The 27005-nt window shown below is 37.6% G+C and overlaps 1 protein-coding gene across 1 annotated transcript in view; it reads left to right on the plus strand.

The window, feature by feature from the left end:
• Nucleotides 1-27005, plus strand: part of GRIN3A (glutamate receptor, ionotropic, N-methyl-D-aspartate 3A) — a 141191-nt gene that overhangs the window by 48813 nt on the left and 65373 nt on the right. The window contains exons 2-3 of the mRNA XM_004677465.2: nt 1127-1731; nt 17827-18874. Coding sequence (XP_004677522.1) covers nt 1127-1731; nt 17827-18874 — 1653 coding nt within the window. The remainder of the gene's footprint in view (nt 1-1126; nt 1732-17826; nt 18875-27005) is intronic.

Consider the following 27005-nt stretch of genomic DNA (forward strand, 5'->3'; position numbering starts at 1 on the left):
TATAAAGTAGTACTTGGGGGAGTGGGGCCCCTCTCACACACCTGACTACACACTGCCTCTAGAAAGCCTGCTGCAAAACCAATGTTGAACATTATTTTTTGCCTTTTGTTGAAAGAATGAAAGATTCTCTCTGGATTTCCTTGAGTTAGAGAAAAACAACTGCTAATTTAAGTCTTTTGAATTGGTGTGATCTGAAAAGCAGGGGATATAGATGTGTATAGGAAATTACTCCATAAATCTTAACCTGCTTGGGCTGTTATAGCAAAATACTACAAACAGGGTTGATTGTAAACAACCTGATTTGTTGTCTCTCACAAAGGCTGAAAGTCCAAGATCAGGGGATCGGTATGGTCAAGTGAGAGCCCCCTCTGTCACAGAGTGATGGTTTCTCATTATATCCTCTTTTGGACAAAGGGACAAGAGAACTCTCCTGGGTGTCTTTATAAGGACAGTAGTCTCATTCTAGAGGGTTCTACACTAGTGACCTAAACAATCCCCAAAGGCCCCATGTCCTTATGCCATCACATTGAATATTAGGATTACAACATAAGAGTTTTGGGAGAATACAAACATTCAGACTATAGCAGCACATGAATCAGACATACCTTTCTCAAGAGACTAGAAATCTAGGAAATTACGATGCCTCTATTTTCCACATCATCCTTATACAAGTACCTGAACTACTTGAAGATGTCCCTGTTGTTAGTTTTAAAGGAAAGCAAAGTAATTCCTTTCAATTATTTCACCTAAGAAGAAAGTTAATCAACAAGTTAACAGTAGCAATAGTTAGAAGTAAGATGCATAGAGGAAACTATATGTAAAGAAAAAGACAAGTCTGATAAAAAAAAAAAAAAAGCCAAATGCATGCTTGTGCCACTTGAAATTGATACCCTTGTGCTGTTATGAAGAAATCAGTTGTAATCAGGAATCAGTAGTTCCATCAGCCAGAAATGTAGTTTTCCAAGTTATTTATTCCATTTATCTGGAATAAATGTCTTTATTACAGAGACATTTGAATATCACTGGGAAAAAATAAAGGATTAAGCTTCCTAAGAAAGCAAAAGTACTCTATCATAATTTTTGGCTAATGCTTTCTAATTCTTCTTTTTCATATCTTTAAATACAGAATCCCCTTCACCTACAACTGAGTTTAGAAAATTCATTAAGTTCTGATGCTGATGTCACTGTCTCAATCCTGACCATGAACAACTGGTACAATTTTAGCTTGTTGCTGTGCCAGGAAGATTGGAACATCACAGACTTCCTCCTCCTCACCCAGAGTAACTCCAAGTTCCACCTCGGGTCTGTCATCAACATCACCACCAACCTCTTCTCCAGTGAGGACCTCTTGAGCTTCCTACAGGTCCAGCTTGAGAGCATTAAGAATAGTACGTCCACCATGGTGATGTTTGGCTGCAACATGGAGAGCATCCGACAGATTTTTGAAATTACCACTCAGTTTGGGTTAACACCCCCTGAGCTTCGTTGGGTGCTAGGAGATTCCCAGAATGTGGAAGAACTGAGGACAGAAGGCCTGCCTTTGGGGCTTATTGCTCATGGAAAAACAACACAGTCTGTCTTTGAGTACTATGTACAAGATGCCATGGAACTGGTCGCCAGAGCTGTCGCTACCGCTACCATGATCCAGCCAGAACTTGCACTCATTCCCAGCACGATGAACTGCTTGGATGTGAAAGCCACAAACCTTACTTCAGGACAGTATTTATCAAGGTAGGATGCAAGGCCTGGGTTACATTCCTTTCATAGCACTGTGACTATAAGTTCCCTATTTATCCCCTTTGCAGAAATCTTGACTCTGAGTAGCTTTAAATTCTAAAAACATTTGGGGTGGGGAGATTTGGGAGGAGGGGAGTGTTCCGGTTGCTTAAAACTAGTATTTCAGGACCTATCACCTGGAATTTTATCTGTAGACTTGTAAATGCAGAAAGTATAATCTATGCTCAATCTTGCCTTTAAACCCTTCCTTAGTTCCTTACTGGGCGTTATTGGCTAGTGATTTAAAAACATTGTGACTCAGTTTTCTTTTCTTTTTTTTTAAGATTTACTTATTTATGCATCCAGAACTGGGGTATAGGCCAGAAATACAGGAGCAATGAGAGGATTCACCAGAGACAGAGTGGGGAGCGGAACAGGCACATTAGTGAAGTACACTGCTGAGGGGAGCATCCATCGAGACAGGAGAGGTCTGCTGTGCCATGTGGGTCACCTCCTCAGCCAGGATCAAACTCACACTGAAGGGGCTGAGGCTGCTTCGCAACCAGTGATGTGCTTTAACTCATTGTGCCACCAGGGAGGGTTCTGACTCAGTTTTCTAAATAGAAAACTGGGATAATGTCAGATAGCTTGACATTATAAAAATAATGAGTATAATGTGAAAAGTATTTTACACCATGCTTGACCCATAGTAGATGCACAACAGTTTTTATCCCTGTCTGCTCTTTTCCATATCAATAGACTTGGACAAATCTCTTAATCTTGACAGAGAAAAATAATAGTCAAATAGAAAGTAGACTTTTTCTCTCTCTTCTCAGGCCCTGATGCTAGAGGCAGTCTAGTGTAGTGGATAATGACCCTCTGACTGTGAATCAAACTCTTGACTTCTGTGAATCATTCGTTTCTTACATATACATGTGTGTAAAATGGATATAATAGTAGGTCCTACTATCCGTGGAATTGGGACAGATGATGGGAGGAAGGGAGGTAGATAGAATGGAGTTCCACAAGAGTATTAGGGTGTGTGTGTGAGAAAGAGTGTGTGTGTGTGCAGTTTTTAAATTAGTTACCTTTCTGTTCTAGTTCCTCACTCGATCTGGTTCAGAATATAAAATGAAAAAAGTATATTTAAGTTAAAGAATAACCCATTGTATAGAAATTTTCATTATCCCCAGGAAAAGGAAAATATTGCTCAATTATATTTCCTAGAGACTTAGATTTTTCTGTCTCTAGGACCACCTATTGATCAGAAAGACCAACTCAGAATTACGGCTGTTTTAGAGTAAAGGCTTAGCTCTACTCTAAGCCCCAGTTAAGGTCTCTTGGGACACTGACATCTGACTATATTAGAGAAACACAGGCTACATCTAGTATCGTGATTTTAAAATATTTGATGAAAGGTGGAGGTCTAATGCATTTTACAGTTCATTTTACACATATGGATTAGCTTCCTATCATGTGCAAGGCAGCATGCTAAAATATATGGCAGGTTAAAGGCTAAGCATGGCCTATGTCCTCCCTAAATAATGTTGTTAGTAGGGGACTCCCTGGTGGCACAGCAGATTAAATCTCAGCACTATGAAGTTAACAGTAGCCATTGCATCATGAGTTCAATCCCCAGTCAGGGAGGTGACCCGCATGATACTGGAGACCTTTTTCTGGCTCGCCCACTGCTCCCCTCAATAGTGTATTTCAGTCGATCCACCTGTTTTGCTCCCCACTCTGTCTCTGGGGAATCCTCTTGCCTGCCACCCCCAGCCCTTCCCCCCACACACACACACCTCTGGCCTGTACTCCAGCTCTTATATGAATAAATAAATAAAATAAGTCTTTTTTAAAAAAGACCATTGTTAGTAAAATAATTCAAGATTTACATATTAGTATTCACATCTGAATGATAAAGTTAGGTATTCTATCATTAGAAATTGCCATTTTTCCTACATTGTATTTGAATTTCCCCCAAGGCAAAAGTCTATGCCTGTTCTATTTTATAGTCACTATTCAGATTTAATCTGTTTTTGAATTAGCACATAATTGAGGTTTAAGATTTTATCTAGATAGGAACCATTCTCCTTCCAGCAAAAAGAAGATAAGCAAAGGCTTTATTTAAAATTTCTAGTGGTCATTATTTTGGAAGGACAATCATGAACAAGAAGACAGGAATAATCCCTCTTGAACATTGCATTGTAATTTAGTGTCTTTCTACCTCATGTAAAATGGAGAACATAATAAAAATGATTCTGTTTGGATCCTAAAATTGCTTTAAAACTATGGGGAGAAATATTATTGACTTGGGCTGTCTGTACCTTAGGGGTTCATTTTATCACGATCAACTGATTTTCCTGACTCTCCAAGATTTAATTTATATTAAAGTTCTGTGCCTGCTTTCACAAGGACCCCACAGCATTTCATACATGAAATTGTATGATGGTACTGAGCTCATTCCATCGTCATTATTTGCCTATGTATTTGACATTGAGCTCAAGTATAAATTCTGTTAAGTAGAGACACTATTATTCAGCTCAATTTAATACTTAGCATATGAAGTTACTTCTTAGGCACAAACTGAAATTGACACAGAAAATAATAGGAAAATTTTTAGTTCACCACTATGTCCTTTGTTGCTAAAGAGGAAAAATGGGTGGTTGACAGAAAAGTAAAATTTTATCTAAATTAAAATATTTTAACTTACCTAGATCCCTATCCATTTTTTTTTTCACTCTTTGTTTTTTCGATGAATGCTAGTTTAATGGATAACCTCTGCCCTCCTGGCTGGCTATTTCCACATGTTATTCCCCAAACTTTGAATTTGAAAAAGAAAAATGAGCTTTGCACCACAGCAGCAATTCACATTGGAAAAGTGTCAGTGACAATGTTTTCATTCCCATCAATGTGTTTGAGATTGAACTCAAAGAATTTCAGGAAATATGCCTGGAACTTCTTAAACTCCCTGAGGAATACAGTCAAAGAGAAAGTTTCAAAGTGTTCAGGAAAGGGTCAAGGAAAGTGAGCCAAACCCTGGAAGAAGTCTCTATAATGAATAACTAAAAATCTGCCTTCAGCCATAAAACATCTGTGGATTTTTCGCGATCCTTATTTATTTTGTGGAATATGGTCTTTTAGAAAGTTCGTTATTCTCAGTCCATAAGTCACATCTGCGTACAGTAATTTTCTTAATTGTTCCTAAATTTTGTGAGGATGACCCCACTTCCTCACTGCATAATGAAAGTCATGAGAATAATGAGCCTTGAAGAGTGAGTGTCAGAGTTATGCAAGCTTTCATTTCTCACAGTCATTTTCAGTTTGGGCTGACAGAATTGTTAACATTTTAAAATGTTAATGAAAGCACCAAAACATGGCTTTTTCAGCATAGGCTATTAGACCAGGAAAATCATTTCTCATGGCAGGCTACATAGAGGTAATTAAAGATATAAAGGGTTTTGTTCTTCCCAGTTCTCTATGACAGAACAATGGTGCATCAGACCTAAGTGCAAACAAAACCAACTTCACAGCATGATCTTGAGCAGTTTGCTTTCAAGTTGTTTTACTAAATGTTAATTATTTAGAGCTACATTATCTGATGCGAGGTTAGAACTCCATAAAAATCAATGTATGGATGGTTGTATGCAGTTGGTGGCTATTTGTTGAATTAAGTAGGTCAGTAGACAAAAGTATATTTTGCCACTTTGGAGCTGACAGCCTAATACTTGAGTCAAATTATAGAAAATGGTTATAAAACAATGGATAATGATTCCTAAAAATAGAGATGTGTTAGATACACATAATGCACTTTTCCCTGACATTTAGTGATGGAGAAACATTGAAATGGGATCTAAATAAATGAACAGGAATTTGCTACTTTGCAGCAAATTCACAAGCATAGAAATGGCATGTGCAAATTCACAAAAGAACTGTAAGAGAAATTTAATACACTTGGTACATATATTGGAGATGAAAAGGATTTAGCCTGATTCTGGAAAATAGTTTATTTACTAGCATGCCATGCAGGATTTGTATGCCAGGCTTCGGAGCTTGCATTTATATGCATAGTGGATGTCAGCTGAACGGCAGAACATTGGTCATGACATATTTATAAAATCATAATCCTGTAACAGATTAACCAAATGAAGTAATACAGCATAAAAGCCATGAATGTAATTTCTAAAAACTATTAGAGTATAAAAATTGTTCTTATTTCGCAAAATTGGTTGTAGCCTTACCCACATTTTCTTCTTTACTGCATCTTGAACACCTGACCCTTGTGGAAGTGAATTAGTAGTTTGAAGACTTAGCTGCTCATCCTGGGTTAGGGTCTGCCCATCTGAAGGCAATGGGATGCAAATGAATCCTATATATATATATATTGCAATTTTTTAATTATATATTTTTTACTTCACTTTTCATTTTTGTACAATGTATACTTTCTCATCTCAGTTAGAGTCCCCGTGAAATTCCCGCCACCAGTTCCCCCATGCAACATCACCATAGTCCCTTGTGTTCTTCCCACCCCACTACAGAGTGTCTCTGGTTTATAGTTGCCTATTGATTTTGATATTTACTTATTATAATTACTTTTCTTTTTCTGATCCCTTATTTGGATCCTCTACTGAATGAATCCACTATTCATGGAGAAATAGCTCCCTGCTTTACTTAGCTAGTTAAGGCAGTTGCTGTGTGTGTGTGTGTACATGTATATTTTACATCATTGTTCATTTTCGTGCAGTGTTTGACTTCTCCTCTCAGGTGTAGTCCCTGTAAATTTCCCACGACCAAATCACCGGTGAACCACACCATAGTCCCTTGTGTTCTTCCCCCCACCTTGTTTTAATCCCTCTTACTCCTTCCCCACTGCTGAATGTTTCCAATCTATAGGTGTTTTTTTCCTTGATCCCTTACTTGCTTCCCCTATATTCTTCCTAAAAGTGAAATTATCCAATATTTTCTTTTTCCTTCTGGCTTACTTCACTGAGCATAATCCCTTCCAGCTCTCTTTCATTAAAAATTCCAAGACACTAGACTCTAATAGACACCTTGTTTCCCTTGTTCTAAGAAGTCCCAGCACCTGTGGGAATTAATCATAGTCATGATGATTTTAAAAAGCTGACAATGGAGACAGCCATCTGCCCACCTGCTTTATGCAAGGATCTCTTTCTCTTTCCCTCCCCCGAATAAACGGCTATCTGTTGATGACCTAAAAAGAAGCTGACTGTGGATTCTTATTGTTCTTTGAACAGTTTCTGCAATTTAATTCTCTATCAAGTAGGCAGTGATTAATTCATTGATTCATTCATAAACATCCATTGAAGCTTATAAATATTAAATGAAGCCCTTTTCTAATGCTGGGAACACAAATAGAGGACAATGATCCTGTTCTCTGGAAACTTAAACCTCTTTATTTTCCTCTCCCCAGGAAGAAAATATGCTCTTTACATTATCTAATTTATTTCCAGTTCCTTTGACTTGCTGTTTTGCTATCATTCTTCTTGGGTAGAAAGCCCATTCTCTTGGTGACTATCCTTTGGCATTAGCTAGCATTGCTCCATCCTCAGTTATCATTAAAGAATGTACTAACATGCTCAAGATTGTGCTCCAAGCCATGTTCACCTTTATGCTTACAGAGTGAAGCAATGGCAAGATTCGCCTGCCTTTCATTAATAGTAAATGTTGTTTTATTTAATGATCCTGTACTTATTATATGACAGGTATTGTAGGGCACACATTTCGCTTCTAAAAAAACAAGACTAAAACAAATAATCGTTAAAAAAAAAAAAAAACCCAAGATATAAATTGATGATGGTCCCTAATTCATTCCTGGATATTTAAAGAGCTTGACAAGACCTTGAGCCTGCATGATACAATTTTAATTTTGGGTATTCTCATTAACCATCACCAGTATCATAACATTATTGTGACCCTATCAAAAATCACAATAATCTCTGAAAGCTTTCATTTTTTGCCTGTAAAAATTCCTAACTTGAAGAGTTAAGATGCATGCTTCAAGTCATTTAGCTAGTACTTTACAGAAAAAATTTAAACCAGTCCATCTAAATCCACATTCTTTTGACTTCCATTACTTTGTAACAAAAGAACACTGAAATTTTCTTCCAGCCAAAAGTTATATAAATCTGGAGTCATGATTACTGGTCTAAAAGCATTCTTGTCCTAGGAAGCTCTACGAAGCCAAACTAGTTGGCCCACCAATTTCAACAACTTGCTAAAAGAAATACATTTGCAGAGAACATGGATGCCAGAGCGTCCATGCTGGTAACACTGGCTCCACAGATTCCCCAAGAAGAACTAATCATTTGGATTGACCTAGCATGTCCACCTCTTACTACTAGGTTAACTTTCTTTGCTAAGGCAACTAAGGAGTCAGTAATTCTGGAAATCACATGACCTAATGCCATGACTCTTAGGGACCAACCCTTAAAGTCATTGTTTCTAGTTTCTTCCAATAGGAACCCATGTTATTGCACTAATTTGACTGGAATTCTTTGAACTTGCCCCCCACTCAATGTCACTTAAGGCATGCTATGAACTGAATCTAAAATTTCTCTATGTTATGGATGCCTCAGTTAAGATCATGAGAAAATGTGCATTCCTTCAGTATCTTCTTTTGATAAATAGCTCAAATTTGTTTGATCTAGCACCCAGCAGGTTTTAAACTATGGATTTTTTCCAAATTTGGAGAGCTTCCAAGCGTTTATTTGCCTAAGAGGAAACTGTATGCTTTGTTGATTTTTTTACAGTGTATTCCTCAACCACAAAATTTGAAAATATGTCAAAAAAAAAAAAAAAAGAAAGGTATGAAATGATCAAGGGCAATGCAGCCCTACTCTGAATTCCAGATCCATCTTTTGGGGCTACTTTAATCCCCAGGCCCTATAACCTTTCAGATGAATGGTAACTACTGTATGATATTCCATTGTTACAGCTACATGAAGGTGATGGTGGGATAGTGCTTGAGCCAGACCCAAAGCTGGGGTATTTCACAAAGTTACCCAGAGTAGCCCCAGGGTGGCACAGGTTATGGCTGTGGAGAAGAGTTAGGGCTCATACCAAAGAGCAGAGGGATAGGAAACAACCTTAGAGTGTAGAACAGCTATCATGTGGCAGAAAAATAGAGAAGAACTTAATAATTGTGCCATACAGAAGCAGAAAGCAGTGGCTTGATTGGGGGACCCCTCAACACACACGTACAGTGAAACAGCCCAAAATATGTATTAAATAGTTGGTGACCCAAGGACATAAAAATAATTTGAAGGGAAACCAGAACCATATGGAAACAACCTAAGTGTCCCCAAACACATGAATGATGGATCATTATCACATATTTATACACCACATACACACGCCTATATATACAACACAATGGAATACTACTCAGTGATCAAAAAAGACAAACGCATGCCATTTGCAGCAATATGGATGGAGCTAGAAGGAAGTATGCCAAGTAAAATCAGTCAGAAAGGAAAAAATATCTGACAGTCTCACTTATAGGGGGAGTAAAGGGAAACCAAACAAAGGGTCAGGAAAAAGGCAAAACTCACTGGGAAATCATAGATCTGGGGAAACAACAGGGAAGGGAAGAAAACAAGGACTTCAGTGATGGACATAGGTGCCGTGGTGGTGGGAGAATTAAGGGGACTACACAGGATGGGAGAAATCAAATATTGAACAAAACTGAATAACACTGTAAGAAAACAAAAAATAATTATATTTTGTGACCCAGTCAGTATCGTTACCTCTTGGGGAAAATGTAAAGAAAGTACCCCTTTCTCTACCATATAGTTTCACTTGCAAGTAACTGAATTTTGTAAACACTGGCAAAGCACAGCCAATGATTCCTATCTATGCACATATGTATATTTAATGTGCTATTAAGTTGTCATGCATTACTGATAGAAATCTGTTTTCAAAGATGAGCCTTGTAAGCTGTTTTAAAACATGATGCCATCAACAGTTACATGTGGGCCCTCTGTTCTGAAGACTGAAATTAAGCAATTTCCAGTTCCTATTAAATTCTTTATCATCAGGGAGATTTCTCATCGAACTAGTTTCTAACTTTGATACTATCCATTATTCATGGGGAAATGTATTGGAATTTTAATGCTTTGGATGACCTCTAAATTGCAAATGCAAATATCTCCTGGGTGATTGAACCCCATTCTTCTGGCAAGTGGTGCCATGTTTTTTGAGAGATACAGGTCTGATTTGAGCGGAAGACATGTGTTTAATTGCATTTATGCCACAAACATTCCTGAGCTGTTACTTTGGCCAGGCACTGTGCTGTGTCTAAGATTCAGAGATGACTCAGCGTGATAACCTGCTCCACTGAACCACTGAAACAGAGCAGTGGGATGGGAAGATTTGTTTGTTCCTAACAGCAGTTCTGTGGAAGAAATTGCTCTGGGAATGTGAAGAAATGTCAAAAACCATGCCTTTGAGGACCTTTCAAACTAAAAACTTAGAGATGGAATTAATCGACTGTCAAATACTTATACTCGAGGGTACAAAGGAAGCTAAAAGTACAGTCAGGGGGTGTTAGATGTCGCCCCACAAGTCTCCTGCATTTGAGGTTGAGTTTGAAGAGCTGGCCCACATATGGAGGGCAAAATCAAAGCAAAGTCTTCTGACAGAACTGGACCATGGGTGAACTCTGTGTCTAAGAAGGCAAGTTCATGTTATTATATAGGGGAGGTAAATACTGGAGGGGACAACTTCAGTGCAGTGACTATGAAGTGAAAGCTGAACTACTAATACTGTCATGCAAATAGGCAAAAATTCCCAGTTACTGTAGAAAAAGGAGAGAAGGAGACATTGCAGAACTAAAAAAAAAAAAATTGTAAATAGATGGACTTCAGGAGGTCACAGAGAGAGTCTAGAGTGACAAAATAGTAATTAAATTAATTAAAGATGGTCAACCTCTGGCTTAAGACTAGCTCTGTTCTTAACAGGACAGGATACTGACATTCCCTTCATACCAAGCCCACTAGTAGAAGAAGGGAAGAGTGAGGAAGAAAAAAGACAAAATTCAAAAAAATAAAAGAAAAGGCATTACAAGAATGAGCTAACCCTCCTTAACCTGCAGGGTAGAAACTGTAAGAATAAATGAAGGAGAAATAATCTAGAACCAAAGGGAAAAAAGGCAGATAATGAAAATAATTTCAAGAATTAAGAAGGATTAGATCTTGGTGTTGAATAGTTAAGAAAACTACACACATGAATTAAAATACTAACGTGAAATAAAAAGAGCTGATACTTCAAACAGCTGGAGTAGAGTCGGTCTGCTCTGGTTGCAAAAGATCAGGATTGTGTAGTTTTACAAAATACATAGGACTATTCAAAGAGAATTGTCTGGGGCTTTTGAATGCTGACGAGATGGGGAGAGCTATGTAAGTAAGCAGGAGCTTGTGGCAGGAGCACAAGTGTAGGATTCTGAAAGATAGGAATTTTTGATTGAAAAATTTGTTCCATGACTGTAGATATGAATCACATGAAGAAAATATGGAATTTTTGAACATCTTTGGATCTCCTTCTCTCCCAGAAAAAAAGATTGAGAAACTAAGAATATTCCTTTGTCTCATATCCAAGACTTTACTGGACTTTTCTGCAATATACCAACTGTCATTAGATCTAGAGTAAATTAAAAGTGACTAAGAAATAAACATTTAGGCTCAGTGTATAGGAGCAAATAAACCTCATGAGAGTTAGGTAGTACTGTGGGGGACTTAGGGAGACTGTCACTAGCAATAATATATAGCCAAATGTTTCTAATCAGGCAAAGGCAAAAAAAATCAAAATAAGTTCTCAGAGGCTAAAAAATTTGATAGAGCTTTATAGAAGATGAACACCTCTGAACACATCTCTCATTCCTCAGGGAGAAAATATTAAATGATGAGATCATCATGGGTAAAGGAATTCATATCATTTTTCAAGATAGAAGAGAGTGAGGATACAGATTATTTTAATGATACTAAGAAGGTTCCTAAAGGGAAAAATACATTTTAAGGCTTCCCAGAGTAAAATAGATATTCTCATGTGCAGATATGATTAATAGAAGACATCCATGGGAGGAGGAATGATAGAAGAGGGCTATTTAAAAAATAAAAAAAGTAGGTGTAGAAACAGTTGGTCAGTGAAAAAGGATCAAAGTAGCACTAAATATGTGACCTTTGAATACCTGGATGGGGAAGAAGACATTAGGCATCAAAAGCATTTAAACAAGATATAGATGAAAAATAGAAATGAAGACTAGAGGCCCTCCGTGGTGGCACTATGGGAAGCTGCTTCAGTGCAATTTCAATCCCCGGCCCCCAAGGTGACCCACATGGTGCAGCAGATCTCTCCTGACCCGCCTGCTGCTCCCCTCAGCAGTGTACTTCATCCGATCTGCCTGTTCTGCTCCCCTCTCTATCCCTGGTGAATCCTCTCTCTGTCCTTGCACCTCTGGTCTGTACCCCCAGTACTGTATGCATAAGTAAATAAATCTTTAAATAAATAAATAAAACCAGCAATTGTTCTCCTTTAAAAAAAAATGAAGAACGGAAAGATAGAATTTTTCTTCATTCAGAAGCAAGAAAAGATATTTAAAATAAATATAAAAAACATAGTATTAGTTAAATTTCACAAGAGGCACAAGTCTTAACAGCTTTAAGAACATGAGTCCACTATTGATAAATGGAGGTTTTTTTAATCTAACATGAGTAAATTTTAGAGTTTTTTAAAGTAAAAATAGTATATGATTAATGTAGTTAATCCCATACATAAAGATAAATGACACAGTTAAAAGTTCCACAGGGAGTGTATGTTCTCTTAAATTAGTCCACCAAATATTTATTCCAAGTGGCAGTATTCTAAAACCCAAAACAAGCCTTACACTGAAACAGCACATTTTAATCCATGAACACACCATGCTCAAACACTTCACTTAGTACTGATCTAAAGCCTTTCTTAAGTAAGTCCTTCGCTGTCCATACTATTGAGAACATCTCTGTCCCATTTTGGAAATATGATAATAAAACTTCTCTCAAATTAATAATAGAGGAAGACAGTATAACCTATAATTTACTTTTAAATACTGTTAATGAATGAAAGCAGTAGAGAGAACTCACACAGTTCCTTTTCCACACCACCCTCCTGCTTGTTTCTGGGCCCCATAATCTCGCTGTCTTTTCTCATTTCCACACTCCTGTGTTCCAAGAGCAAAACCTTCCCATGCACCTGGAGCTCAAAGTCACACTCAGGAGTTCTCCCCACAGCAACAACCTGTCTATTGTTACTAGCTCATCTCCATCAGCCTATATGTACTCCCCTGTGTATCTATCTGTCTGTCTATCTATATGTCTGTCTATCCATCTGCCGTCTATCTAGGACATACATACACATGTTTACTTGATTTTTTCCCCTCAACTGTTATACCATTTTTTCCTCCTCTTTACAGCGTGACCTACTAAGAGTTATCTCCAGCTTCTCTTCCCATTCCCCCCTTAAGTCTCCCCATTAGGCTCCAGTGCTTGACTGAAATTAGTCTATCCAAGTTACTAGTGATTTGCATGTTTATAAAAACTCAATCCTCAGTTCTCTATTTGATTAGTTGGAAGCATTTGACGCAGTCGCTCACTGTCCCCTCCTTAAACACCTTTTTAACCTGACTTGAACACACCACAGCTGACTTCTTGCCTACATCTCTGACTTCTCAGCTTTCTTTGCTACTTCTTCATCACCTTCACCAGCTCCAAATGTCGGAGTGCTGCAGAATTATCCTTTTCATCTACAATTATTCATTTTTTTTAATCGCATTTGGTCTCCTTAAATGTTGTGTAGACAGTTATGGCTCCCAAATTTGTAAGTCCAGTCCAGACCTCACTCCTGAGCTCTAGACAATCTCCTCTGTTTTTGCTTCCAATCTCTCACTCTCTCTGTAAGCCTCAGATCTATGGTCAGCTTATTAGTCTAAACTGAAAAAGAAACTTCTTTAGTGTATCAAGTTCTGTAGGCAAATGGGGCTTCTAAAATAAATCTTAAGTATAGTAAACATGATCTTGCTTTTACTGTAAGGTATTAAAAGTATTTTTCACATAAATTTGCAAAGTGTAAATTTTATCTCAGTTCCTAGACAAATCAACATAGATTCTTAATTAGTGACTTAGTGGAGAATTATTACTAAAGTAATAAGTTACTTCCATGCAAAATAACTAATAAGCTTCCTTGTTTCAAGCAGAGTGATGTCTTGGGAGGTTTACTAATTAAAAAAATAAAAAGGTATTCACCTGCACTCATACACGCAATATACAGTACAAACTAGGTTCTCATTCATAGAGTGAAAGCCAGGCCTTTATCATCTATAATGGTTTCCTAGTCAACCTCTCTTTCTTCCTATATATGTTTTACTTGTTTCCAGGTCAACATTATTAATGCAGACTTCCAGCTATGTTATTACTGTGATCAGAAATCTTCATGGCTGCATTTTTTTCCTATTAAATTAAAGCCAGTTTTATAAAATAGGTATATGAATCATTTCTAGTCTAGTTGCAATCTGCCTTGACTTTATTTTCCCTTATTTTTCTATCCTGCTCTCCAATTAGATGGTTCTAGATGATCTCCCCTGTGTTGCCCCCTCTCCGTCACTCTCTCTTGCTGTAAGCCTCACATCTATGGTCGGCTTACTAGTCTTAACTGAAAAGAAAAGTCTTTAATTAGTATGTCAAGTTCTTTATGCCTATCGGGCTTCAAAAATATATCTTAATTATAGTAAACATGATCTTGCTCTTACTTAGCACCCCCTGTTATATGTTCCAGTTTTACCTTTCCCCATAAAGTTACTGAATCTGGAAGCTTTCTTCAGAGTTCCTATCTAGGCTGGAGCCATAGTGTGATTGCATGGAACATGCTAGTATTATTGATCCCTGTGACCCAGGCTTGAAATTCCTATTGAAAGAATTTGAAGTCATTTTTCTCCTATTTCATATACATTGCTCTGTGGGTTTACATCAACCTGCTAATCAAATAAATATTCCAGCGCTTATTTACATGATTTAGGTTATGTAAGGTTACAAGCAGTGAGGGGAAGAGAGGAAGTGCAGAATGACTGGAGTTCTATTTCTCACTCATGAACTTGTGCTCAGCCCCTTCTCCTTCCAGACCATTTCCTATAGAGCTGGCAGACCATTGCTTAGCAGAAGTCAGAGCCTTACTTCTACTGTTTATCAGCCTGTAGCTTGCACTTTGCCTCTGACTTTCACACATGCATCTCCCTGGTTTGACCACATGGCCCCCAGATTATTTTACTGGCTAACAAATCCCTTAAAAAATGAGCGCTAGTACCACTTCTTCATAAAAGCCTTTCTTGTCACTCCTGCAGTAGAATGTACAGGTGCTTTGCTCTCTGTTCAGGGACATCCAAGTTTACTTCCATCATGACACTCTTTATCCTGGCTTAAAGTGCCTGTTCAGTTTTCATTCTCCCCATTACTAAACTTTAAACATTGAGGACAGTAAGTATGTCTGTCATCTCTATAATCACACTAAGAACAGTGCCCGTATTTGTATCCATTTCTCTTGCCAATAAAATTACCCCGCTACTTCTTTTTCTTGTTCATCCAAGAGTCCCAAAAAGAACGTGGTAGAATTGGATGTAAGTAAAAGCAAAATTTCAAATGTTTCATCTTGTAATTTTACAGTGAGCATTTAAACATTGCAACCATTGTTATTACATCACAAAGAACACATAGCAAAGGCAACTATAGCTTAAAGCTATCAATGACATTATTCACCCTAGCTAAGAAAATGAAATAGAAACAATCTATTATAAGTGGGTATTCACTGAGACCCAAATGTTGGTGCCAATAATCTAGTGAAACAAGTCCTGAATTTTCTGGTCTGGAAAATTGAAGTCATCTAGGCTCCCTGATTTATTTCTGTTTTGGTGACATTGTAGGCCTCAAATATAACAGCATGTCCTTCAGTCATGGCCATCTTGATGTTGTTTCAAACCAATAATGAGGAATGGGTTTTACTGGAATGAGGGAGTTATATCATCGCTGAAAGATCTCTGAAGACTATTAGTGACTTCTTTTCTGAGATGTTCTAAGTGCATATTTATTTGGTGGTAGTCTTTCCAGAGTCCATGCTGTGAAATGCCTATAATCATTGTTTAATCCCAAATATTCTCAAAATAATGAAGGAATCTTCTTCCTACAGTTATACTTTCCTGATCACTAAGGTACCCAACTGAAATTAACCAATTTACTGCTGACCATTTTATTCCCTAGCTTATGGCAGTATGTGTGTTAAAATATCCAAAAGTAAGTCACTCATCAGAAACACAATTGTGTCACTCTTCCCTTATGGTACCTAGGTAATTATCAGTTGATTGATCTGTATGTTTTAACGATTTGGCTTCCTGCTTCTTGAGAAAAAACACAAAACCGTTTTAAGTAGAAGGTAACTGAGACTGCAATGCTTGTTGCAAAATAGAATTCACTTTAAGTAGTATAGTCCCAGTGGGAAGTGCTTACATGAATAATTACCATTACTTCAATTTGCCAAAATGAACAGTTTCATCACATTTAGTGATAGCAGCATCTTCAAATATGATTTACATTTATATCACTAATGAAAATTAGTACATTCTTCACACTTTCTGATTTTTCTATATCCCTCTGTGGCAGCAAACTTTTTACTACTTTTATTTCCATGTGTGAATTACCCAGTAATGCTTGTGACTGGCAGTGGATGAATGTGCTTTGCTGAGCCTAGACTTGCATCTTATTCCTTAAAAAAAAAAAATCTGTTACATTTCACATTTCAAAGTAATTCTTTTCATTCAAAATATGTGTTAAGAATTGTCTAGAGTTTAACATAATGCAGTACTAGTATCTCCAACAAGAAAAGTTCTATTAAAAAAATTCGTGTTGTGGAGGCATCATTGATTGAAAAAAAAAAAAAACTTGAATGGCATTAAATAATAGCTATCATCTCTCTCTGAAAGGTGTGATCCATGCTTTATGTGCATTATTTTCAATGACTGTGATGGAGGATGTATTATTTTTTCCATTTCATTTATGAAAAAAAAAAGAAGCTTAGGCACCAGTAAATTGCCCAAGGGCAATGTTAGTGGGAATCTGGACTGATATTCAAAAACAGGTGTGCCTGAGATCAAAGACTGGACCGCTATTTTGACATAATTAAGAATACAGAGGTGTCACAACTTGCCTGGTGGCTCACATTGTCTTGTCTTGCTAGACCCAGAAAGATGGGCTCTTACCAATCATTTTCCCATCTCACCCACATCAAAACACAAACTGACTGTGCTCTGGTTCATCAGGACTCAGTTGGTATCATCCAGTTGGTAATTTTCCTTTCTTTGACTTCTGGCAGAAGCTCTCTCTAGAGCTAGAGCCAATTGTTTTTCTCTAATGACTTAGAGGGAGGGTAACCTGAGGCCATCCAGAGAACTGTGAGTCTATTTATCATCTTTTCCTTTGTTCCATGGATGATATCCAACATGCTGCTTTGACTGGCCTCATGAGGACAGATATGTTGATTGTTTCTACTCTACAAAGAGCAACACTGTTAACAAGATTTGGCTGTTTTCTATAGTTATAAATGCAATTTTTGAGCAATTATAAAAGTATATGCATACTAATTAAAACTTACCCCTTGCAACAAAAAATATTTATTGAGCTAATATAGTTACAGTAAGATGTAGTGAACAATGAAATTGAGACCTGTTAAAGATGCTGACAACCTCCATAACTTGAAAAGCTGTGGAAACATATAATTAACAGTTCACAATAGAAAAAATTAACATGCCCTTTAACTAGGAAGAAAGATTCAGGGCAAGACCTGGCAAAAGTCTAGCACCTAATCCAGACATTGGAATCTGAAGGTGAGATCACATTCACACATTAAAAAGATTGTTCTAGAAAGAATCCATCCCACTAATTCTTTGCAGAAGTTATAAGCGATGCCTTTTTAAAATAAAAATTAGACTTTCTTTTTCTATAGTGAGAAACAAAGATAAGCACCACTTCCTACCTTTGGCCTCACCTCTCTTGCTTACTTTTTGCCTTTGCTCCTCTTTGCCAGGTTTCTAGCCAACACCACTTTCAGAGGGCTCAGTGGTTCCATCAGAGTAAAAGGTTCGACTATCATCAGCTCAGAAAACAACTTTTTCATCTGGAATCTGCAACATGACCCCATGGGAAATCCAATGTGGACCCGCTTGGGCAGCTGGCAAGATGGGAAGATTGTCATGGACTATGGAATATGGCCAGAGCAGGCCCAGAGGCACAAAACCCACTCCCAGCACCCAAGTAAGCTGCATTTGAGGGTGGTTACCCTGATTGAGCATCCCTTTGTCTTCACAAGAGAAGTAGATGATGAAGGCTTGTGCCCTGCTGGCCAACTCTGTCTAGACCCCATGACTAATGATTCTTCGATATTGGACAGTCTTTTCAGTAGCCTCCACAGCAGTAATGATACGGTGCCCATCCAGTTCAAGAAGTGTTGCTATGGGTATTGCATTGATCTGCTCGAGAAACTAGCAGAAGACATGAACTTTGACTTTGACCTCTATATTGTTGGGGATGGAAAGTATGGAGCCTGGAAAAATGGGCACTGGACTGGACTAGTGGGTGACCTCCTGAGTGGGACAGCACACATGGCGGTCACTTCCTTCAGCATCAATACTGCACGAAGCCAGGTGATCGATTTCACCAGTCCTTTCTTCTCTACCAGCTTGGGCATCTTGGTGAGGACCCGAGACACAGCAGCTCCCATTGGAGCCTTCATGTGGCCACTCCACTGGACAATGTGGCTGGGGATTTTTGTGGCTCTGCACATCACTGCCATCTTCCTCACTCTGTATGAATGGAAGAGCCCCTTCGGTATGACTCCCAAGGGGCGAAACAGAAGCAAAGTCTTCTCCTTCTCTTCAGCCTTGAATGTCTGTTATGCCCTTTTGTTTGGTAGAACATCAGCCATCAAACCCCCAAAATGCTGGACAGGAAGGTTTCTAATGAACCTTTGGGCCATTTTCTGTATGTTTTGCCTTTCTACGTATACTGCTAACTTGGCTGCTGTCATGGTAGGTGAGAAGATCTATGAAGAGCTTTCTGGAATACATGACCCTAAGGTAATGCTTCCTTCTACTCTAGCTTTCTTTTTACCTGTCTGTAATAGCTCTGTGTGTTGTGTCTTGTGCTAGGGTGTCATTGGTCTGTCATCTAACAGAAGAATATTTTCTTAGTCATCTATAGGGACTAGTCCAAAAGTCTTTGAGTTTGCATGGCTGCATTAAATATTTCATTGCTTCATTAAATGAAACAAAAAGAGTGAATGATCTTAGGGAAATGTTCTAGAGAAAGCCTTTTTAGTAGAAACATCTGTCAGTTCAGTTTTTCTTTGTTATATAACAAGATGTCTATCAAAAGAGTCTTGTGAAGTATTTTGACCCAAAGTGGACTTTAACAGTGGGTTAATTACTTATCTTGGGAATTCATGGAAATAAATAGTAGGGTTCATATTTTAAAGAATAAATAAACCCCTTTTTCACTATTAAAAGATAACAAAATGGAAAGAACTAACATCTTATCATCAGTATCCAAAGTCTGATGCCAAAGAACTCAGTGGATGAAGAACAAGGAATGCTGAGATGGGGTGACAGGGTTTGCTAAGAACAAGCTTTTCATACTCACAGATTAAAGAAAGATGTAGCAATGCCAACAGCAACTTTGCAATGTCCGAGCACTTGAAGAAGCCTATGTCTCTTCTAACCTGCTTGTCTAGGAGGTTGATGTCTAGGAAATATTTGACCCTTCCATCTCAGGGCAGAAGGGAGAGTGGGTGAGGGCGGATATGATAAGAGTAAGGAGAGCCATGTTTCTACGTTCTCTCTGGATTGAAACAAAATCCCTTTCAGTGATTGGGGGATGGAGATGCTCTTCCAACGCGGTGGGAATAGAGTGGATGGGGCTGTCAGGGCAATAGGTATGGGACTCAAGGCAGCATTACAGTCCCAATGGGGAGCAGAATCCAGATCCAAAGCGGACATGTGTTCCGATGTGTAAGGCACATCCGAGAGAGACTGGAGAAAGCTGTCACTCAGCTGGCTTAGCCTGGAAACACCATGTTTAAAGCAACCTGAGCCAAACTGAACATTCCAAACTGTGAAACACTCAGTATGCTTTTCCATTACCTGCTTTCACAGCGGCAAAAAGGTATTTGGTCATTTTCTATAAATTTTATTGAACATTTAAAATTAATTTTATAAAACATCAACAAATAGGACATGTATAACTGTCTTTAGCAAATGGTGAATGGTGGAATAACCCAGAAATCTGTTAGAAGTTTTAGAAAAATCTCATAGTTTGAATTAGGGTTTAAAGTCTGCTTTGCCAACAAATGAATGTAAGAGATATGTAATCCATACACTGCAAGCCTGCTGGTCAGTGACAGGAAGCTTATGAAAAATCTGAATGAACAAGCTCACGGACGTGGCAACAATTTGCACTGACTTTTAATGAATACTCTGGACTTCAGGATGTGAGTTAGAATTCAGTGAACACAAATAAATTCTATAGCATAAATGTGCCACCTGACTATATACTGATAGTGTTTTCTTTTTCTTTGAGTAAATAGTTTTTTTTTCTAGCCCCAAATTTTGGCTATGACTTTTTGATATTAATCTTGGAATCTAAACAACCCTTATAAAATATGTTTCAATGAAACTTACTGACTTGGATAGTAAGAGTGATCTAAATTTATACACAGTCCAGCAGTAAATTGAAGCCTGCCTCTATAGGTGTCCATTAACTGTGATGTCCAATAACTTGCAATAAATGCAACAGTTCTATTTTTCTTCTAAATCATCACAGGTTAGCATTTTGGCTCTACATCAAAACCAATTGATAGGGTTGTTAAGAGTGCAGACAATTGATCATCATTTCAGAGGTGAGATCCACTGGAGTCTCTGGAATCTCACTAGAGATTCTAGTGCTAGAATCACAGCTAGAACTACAAGCAAAAGGCTGTGCAATTTGTGATTCACTACATGTTGCCACAGCCAAGGCAAGTTGTTTTTTTTCTGCCTGGGTCAGAGAGAAAAAATCATCATGTTTCTGGCTGCTCCTGCAGATAGCTTCAAGGGATGGGGGCTGACCTCCCATGCAAATGAAATTCAAGATGCTTCTATCCTCACTTAACTAAACTATTTTTGCCAGAATAATTTATTTTACATTGTAAGTAAAATATGTAGCTTCGCATGGCCTCCCGTAAACCCTTTTGGGAAGCAGGCTCCATGCTTCAAAGCAGGTAGGCTCTCGAAGCATGAGACCATGAAAGCAAGAATTTATGGTTAATATATTTAATAGAAGTTGTATGGGTATTTCGGTGACATAAAAGGGCAATGTTCACTATAGCATTTTGGGATTGACAGGATAGAAACTGTAGTATTACTTTTCTCCAAGGTTTTCAATGAGGTCTATGGTCAAGGAATACACCTGGATATTCTTAGAACCTTTTAGAAATTGATATCTTACTTACGGAGATATAAGACAAGAAAGTCCCTTCCTACATTTATTTTTCCCTGAAAAATAAAGCCCCACTCTTCCCTCATAAAGTTGAATTGGCTCAATTGAAAAAAATACATCATTCAGAATGAGCCATTTGCTGATTTTAATGGGTTTTATAGTTCTTTTCTAGCATCTCACATAAAATGCCCCCTTTAGCCTGGTGTCTCTAATACATGTTTTTTAAATGCCAGCTACTAAGGGAATAGAAAGCTAGTGTCATTTTTGTATAGGCAAATGATGGTCGTGCTTTAGAAAAACTGTCCTAGTGAACATTCAAGTAAATATTAAAAATTAAATAGTCCTGCTGTGAAGGCAAGAGTACACTTTAGCCAGAAATATTAAAGTAAATGGCACTTTATTCACTTCTTAGTAGGAAATGATAAGCATTTCCTAAAGTAATAAAACTACCAACCACCTTTATTGATCTTCATAAAACAGCATGTGGCTGCCTACTAAAGCATAGGAACTCATCTAGTGAAAGCTGGCCTTGAAGACTGGGGGGTGGGCATTGAGTTCAGGACATCAAAGCAAACAAGACACTGAAATTGGAGTTCAAAGTGAAAGGAAAGAAGCTAGCCTACACCAGACCATTCACTTGTTCCTAAATTTATCCAGGAACAACAAGGTCTGTTCCAGGCACTGTGCTCCATGACTGCAAGGTTAGTATTGAGCAAAACAAACACAGTCCTTGCAAGGTAGAATTTCATAGGAAAGAAAGAGAGCACGTGCATCTGTGAATGACAAACCACTGTACATTACTGTAAAGGAAAATACAGCCAACTCTGAGAACATCGCAGGAGATGAATCTGAAAGGCCAATCAAAGAAGGACCCTTGAAAAAATAAAGTCTGCTGAGATTCAAAGGATATAAATCAGCCAAAAGTAGCCTGCTGGTGTAAGAAGAGTATTCCAGGGTAACCCTAGGTTATGTGTGCAGAAGCCCTAAGAATGGAGGGAGGGGGTTATAATCATGAACACCCCATTACAAGACTGGAAAGCCAGGAAAAAGGGAGCAAGAATTACAAAAAGAATAAAATGGAAATTTTGATCTAGAAAGTTTCTCAGAAGAAGAAAAATTCAAAGAATAACCTGTTGTGAGAGAGCTTCACTACTCATGGCTCCTTGTACCTACCTCCTTACAGAAAATAGCAGAAGCATTCACTTTGGCAACAGAAACTCAAAACAAATCAGCCAAGTGTCCTTTATAAGAATTGTGTTGAAAAAATACAATTTTTTTAATGAACAAAACATTAAAAGATCCTTAAGATGAAAAATTGAATATGGTAGTGGTTGTCAATATTTTACAAATTTACTAAAAACTGTTGAATTATACACTTTCAGTGGGTGAATTATATGGTATGTGAATTATAGCTCAATAATACTTTAATAAACAAGCTGCCATATCACCAAATTAGAAACCTGAATATTTAAAGATTATTTTCCCATAGCTTGTTTATAGGTATAAAGTAATTCCAATCAAAACCCCAAAGGGGTTTTGTTGATTTGTTTGTTGCTGAATCTTATAATATAGACATGATATAGATACAAAAAGGAAAGATCAAGAGATTTATTTTTCTAGATACTGAGATTCCTAATATCAGCAATAATAACAGGAAGCTAATATTCATTGACACGCCTATATGCTTGGCACTGTTATAAACAAAGTTGATATAGTACCTCTCCTATTAAGTGGCCATGGAAATTAAAATAATCCAAGTAAAGAAACTTGCATGGTGTCTGATACTAGGGGACTCAAAATGATAACAAAAATAGTTAAAAGTCTTATAAAAAATGAATGTCAATATTAATTATATTTATCTTGAGCAATTAACTCTCTCTCCTTCTCCCTCTCATTGTCAATGTAACCTGGGTAAATGGCTAGATTCTCTTTTTTGCAGCTAACTTCTACAGAGCTTAGAGGCAATTTTCCTGCCCACTAATAGTAGATTTATTGTCATTGTGGAAGCATTTTAACCATCCTTGCTGGCTTATATTATCACTTATTCTACTTCATCCTTGTGTAAAATTATGCTGTCTGCTATTTCATGTCACCTTTGAGGTACCTGAAATCTTTTCAAGAAGGGAACAAGCATAAATTAAGTAATGGTAAAATTAAAGAATAAGTAATATTAACAATGATTCGAAAAAGACATAAAATGAACCAACCAATGTAAAAAATATTAAACTTATCTATAATCAAAAAATGTTCATAAAAATAGCAGTGAGAGGTTATTTTTGCCTATCAAATTAGGGACCTTTTATTAATAGTTCACAGTCTTGGTGGAAACACATTAAGAACAGCACCAGCAAGCGCTGCTTTGAGGAGGGTAAATTGGTACAATATATTCAATAAATCAATTTGGCCATTTGTATCAAGAGCTTTAAAAGGGTTCATGCCCTTTCACCCTCGACTTACACTTCTAGGAACTTGTCCAAGCAAAGGAAATTAATATATGGACCGTAATTCAATGCAAAAATTCACTGCAGTCTTGCTCAAAAATAACAAAAACTTGGAAACCATGTCAATGTCTAAAAATAACACAATTAATACATTATATTCCCATATGTTTTAGTAATGAAGCCAGCAGAAATTATGTCAAGGAGTCAAAAAATATGTCAAAAATATCACATTATAATGTGAAGTGGAAAGTCAGGGTGCAGATCCACTTTCTGTATCTCTCCTTTCCTGTTAGGCATTTGTACATGCTTTACAGAGATGTGCCAGGAAGGAAACATCATACAATGTTAATGGCAGGGATATCTGAGCAGTGTGCTTACAGGACACATTATGTTATTGTTTCCACTTCATATTTGCTACTATGTTCCTGTATTGTTCACAACTTGAGGAAGCTAGCAGTAAACCCAGTAAGAATAAGAACCATCCAGACCGGCTAGGTGGTAGCACAACGGTTCCACACGCCCACTGCTCTCTGCAGCCTTTCAAAGTCCAGAGCACAAGGAGAGTCAGCACCCAGATACGTAACACTCACATAGTAAAATGTCTGCATTTTAAAGCTGCTCTGCCTCCCACAGAGACTTTCAGAAGCCAATTTTCAATCCCATGCAGTTTATTACCCTCATTGACTTAACACTGAAATCTTCATGTTATCTATTTGTTAGTTGTCTCTCTGTGTCTTACCACTGGACCCCTCACAGTGTTGGGCGAACAGTAAATATTCAATGTGTTTTTCAATTAATATAAATGAAAGTAAATACAGTACTGTTAGAATAGGGGTACGGTCTTCTGCAGAGATTATTTTTAAAGCAATGCTTTAGATAAAGCCAGTTAAAACTATTCTTATAATATAAAGGCCGAGGTACTATGACTCGAAAGGCAAAATCTGAGTCTGATATAGGCGCCGATCATAGGTTAGTTGTGTGAAGTTTGGCAAGTGACTTCACCACTCATGTCTTCTGTGTTCTCATTTGAGCAGACAGCAGGATCCAATGAGTGTGAAATAGCTGGCTGGTACCGACTATCCACCCTTAAAATATCGTAAGTTCCATGAGAGTGGAGGCCAGAGCCACATTCAATACTTGCTCCCCTACAGCTGAAAACTACGCAGCCAGTCATTTAGCTAAGTGTTGTGTAAATAATGGATTTGGCTTGAAGCCAAAGAGGGGTGACTGACTGACATGTATCCAGGAGAATAGAGGCAGAGGGTAGAAATGCATCTCATTGGCATTTGGAGGGTGTACCCCAGTATGTTCCAATTATATCCAAGAGTGACCCAGATGTTTTTGGCCATGAGATTGGTATCTTCAGATCATCAAAACAAAGACCATGAATATGAAGTCCAAAGTGGAGCCAAGAATCAGAGGTAGCAGGGTCATAGAATGGCAGCCTAGGTGGTTCTGGAACCCTGACAGCAGACTGTGGAGTTGGGTCAGATCTATTAGTGGTCCAGTGTAGATCAATATGTGACATTTAGGAAAAATGTCAAGACTTTGCTAGTTTGGGTTGATAAATAGAAAATTGAGCAAATGAATGTGTGATCTGTTTATTTTCTCACCTACTTCCAAAATAATTCTGAGATGGCATCTTTATAGAAGTTTGTAAATAACTGCAGCTTTATTATTTTCAAATAGATATAGTAATTCATACTAACTGCAGCAAAGTGTTTTCAATTAGACACCCTGCTGGGTTTGCTTTAATGAATGCCTAAGATCACTTCCTTCATTTGAATACAAACAGATAATGTGCCAAATTTTTGCAAAGTCTTCTCTTAAATTACTGAGAAATTGGTTTACAATCTTATTTACAATAGTGACCTGTTTAGCAAGCTCTATCTTTATGCATATTGTTTGTGCCAATAAATATGTCATAGGATAGCTATAAATATTCACATATATCTTATATAATTCTAAACAAATATCACTATACTTGCCTATTGACTGAGTGTTTACATTGATACATTTCAATTATTTTAAAAGTGAATGTAGGTTAAATGGACACACATTTGCACATTTGTAATTAGGGAGAACTACATTACTTCTGTGTCACTCTTGGAGATAAAATGGAAGTTACCTGGATACACCCTCCAACTGGGAGAGAGATACTCCTGCCATTTGCCTCTGTCCTGCTGGGCTCTTCTTGACTACCTCTGTTTGACCTTACAACCATCCACACCTTTCAAGTCATTCTCATTCTAAGTACTGTGGAATGAGTAGAAGGCGGACCCAATAGGGAGCCATGTGGTAGTCTACAAAGGACAAGTTCTGGTGTTGGACAGAAATAAGTTTGATGCAACTTACATTTGATGGTTTGCCCAGCAAAGACCCTTTCTCATGCTCAATAGCTATGTGTATCTGAAGAAGTTGCACACAGCCATAAAGATGTTGCTTTTATATCTAAAATACATATTTAGCTCTACAAACAGTGCACATTAAGGTAATGCTGAATTTTTGTGGTCCTGAAGCAGATCAGGAGTGAGTGTGATCTAGCCACTGATGTAGCCACTGGCAAGTCAGGGAGCTTAACTGTGATGTTAGCTCCTCTATGAACTCAGTCTGGACAATTCGGTCAACTAAGGCTTAGAAGCCTGTTCCAGTCATATAGATATGTGATGTTATTCATGGCTTAAATGCACAAAGATGCTTTGTCAGAAACTTTTCCAACTCAAGAGTGCACTTGTCATGGTATTTTATCAGGAAGCTGCTGCCTAAAAAAAATTGTCAGATAATGGAAATTCTTTACATACAAATCAAAACAGGACATGTCAGTGTTTCCTTAAATTATATTTGAACTATGATATTTTTGTGCATGATCTGAAGACATGTATTAATTGAAGTGAATCTATTGGCAAATAAGTGAATATAGTATATGAATTTGTATCTGCTGTGCTTTATGTGTTTAAATAGACTGATAACCTCCCCAGGATCATTCACAAACTACTTGGCTTCACAGGAAGACCACAGATATAAGTTTATAAAGAGTAACAGTAAAACCACAGATGTAATTTTATAAACCAGAACTGAAAATATTACTGTATAGTAAGGATAATAATCATTATTGAATACCCACTATGTTCTAGAAACTATGAAGTTTCCCATGGATTTTTTATTTAAACTTTACTACATCCATACAGATGAGGAAACAGGGCTAAGAGAAATTAGGTTTCTTGTCTGAGTTCATATAGATAATAAATGGGTAGACAGGTTTCATACCCAACAATATCTCTCTGCAGATTATTCC

Source organism: Condylura cristata, unplaced genomic scaffold, assembly GCF_000260355.1.
Source record: "Condylura cristata isolate star-nosed mole 26May11 unplaced genomic scaffold, ConCri1.0 scaffold00006, whole genome shotgun sequence".
NCBI lineage: Eukaryota > Metazoa > Chordata > Mammalia > Eulipotyphla > Talpidae > Condylura > Condylura cristata.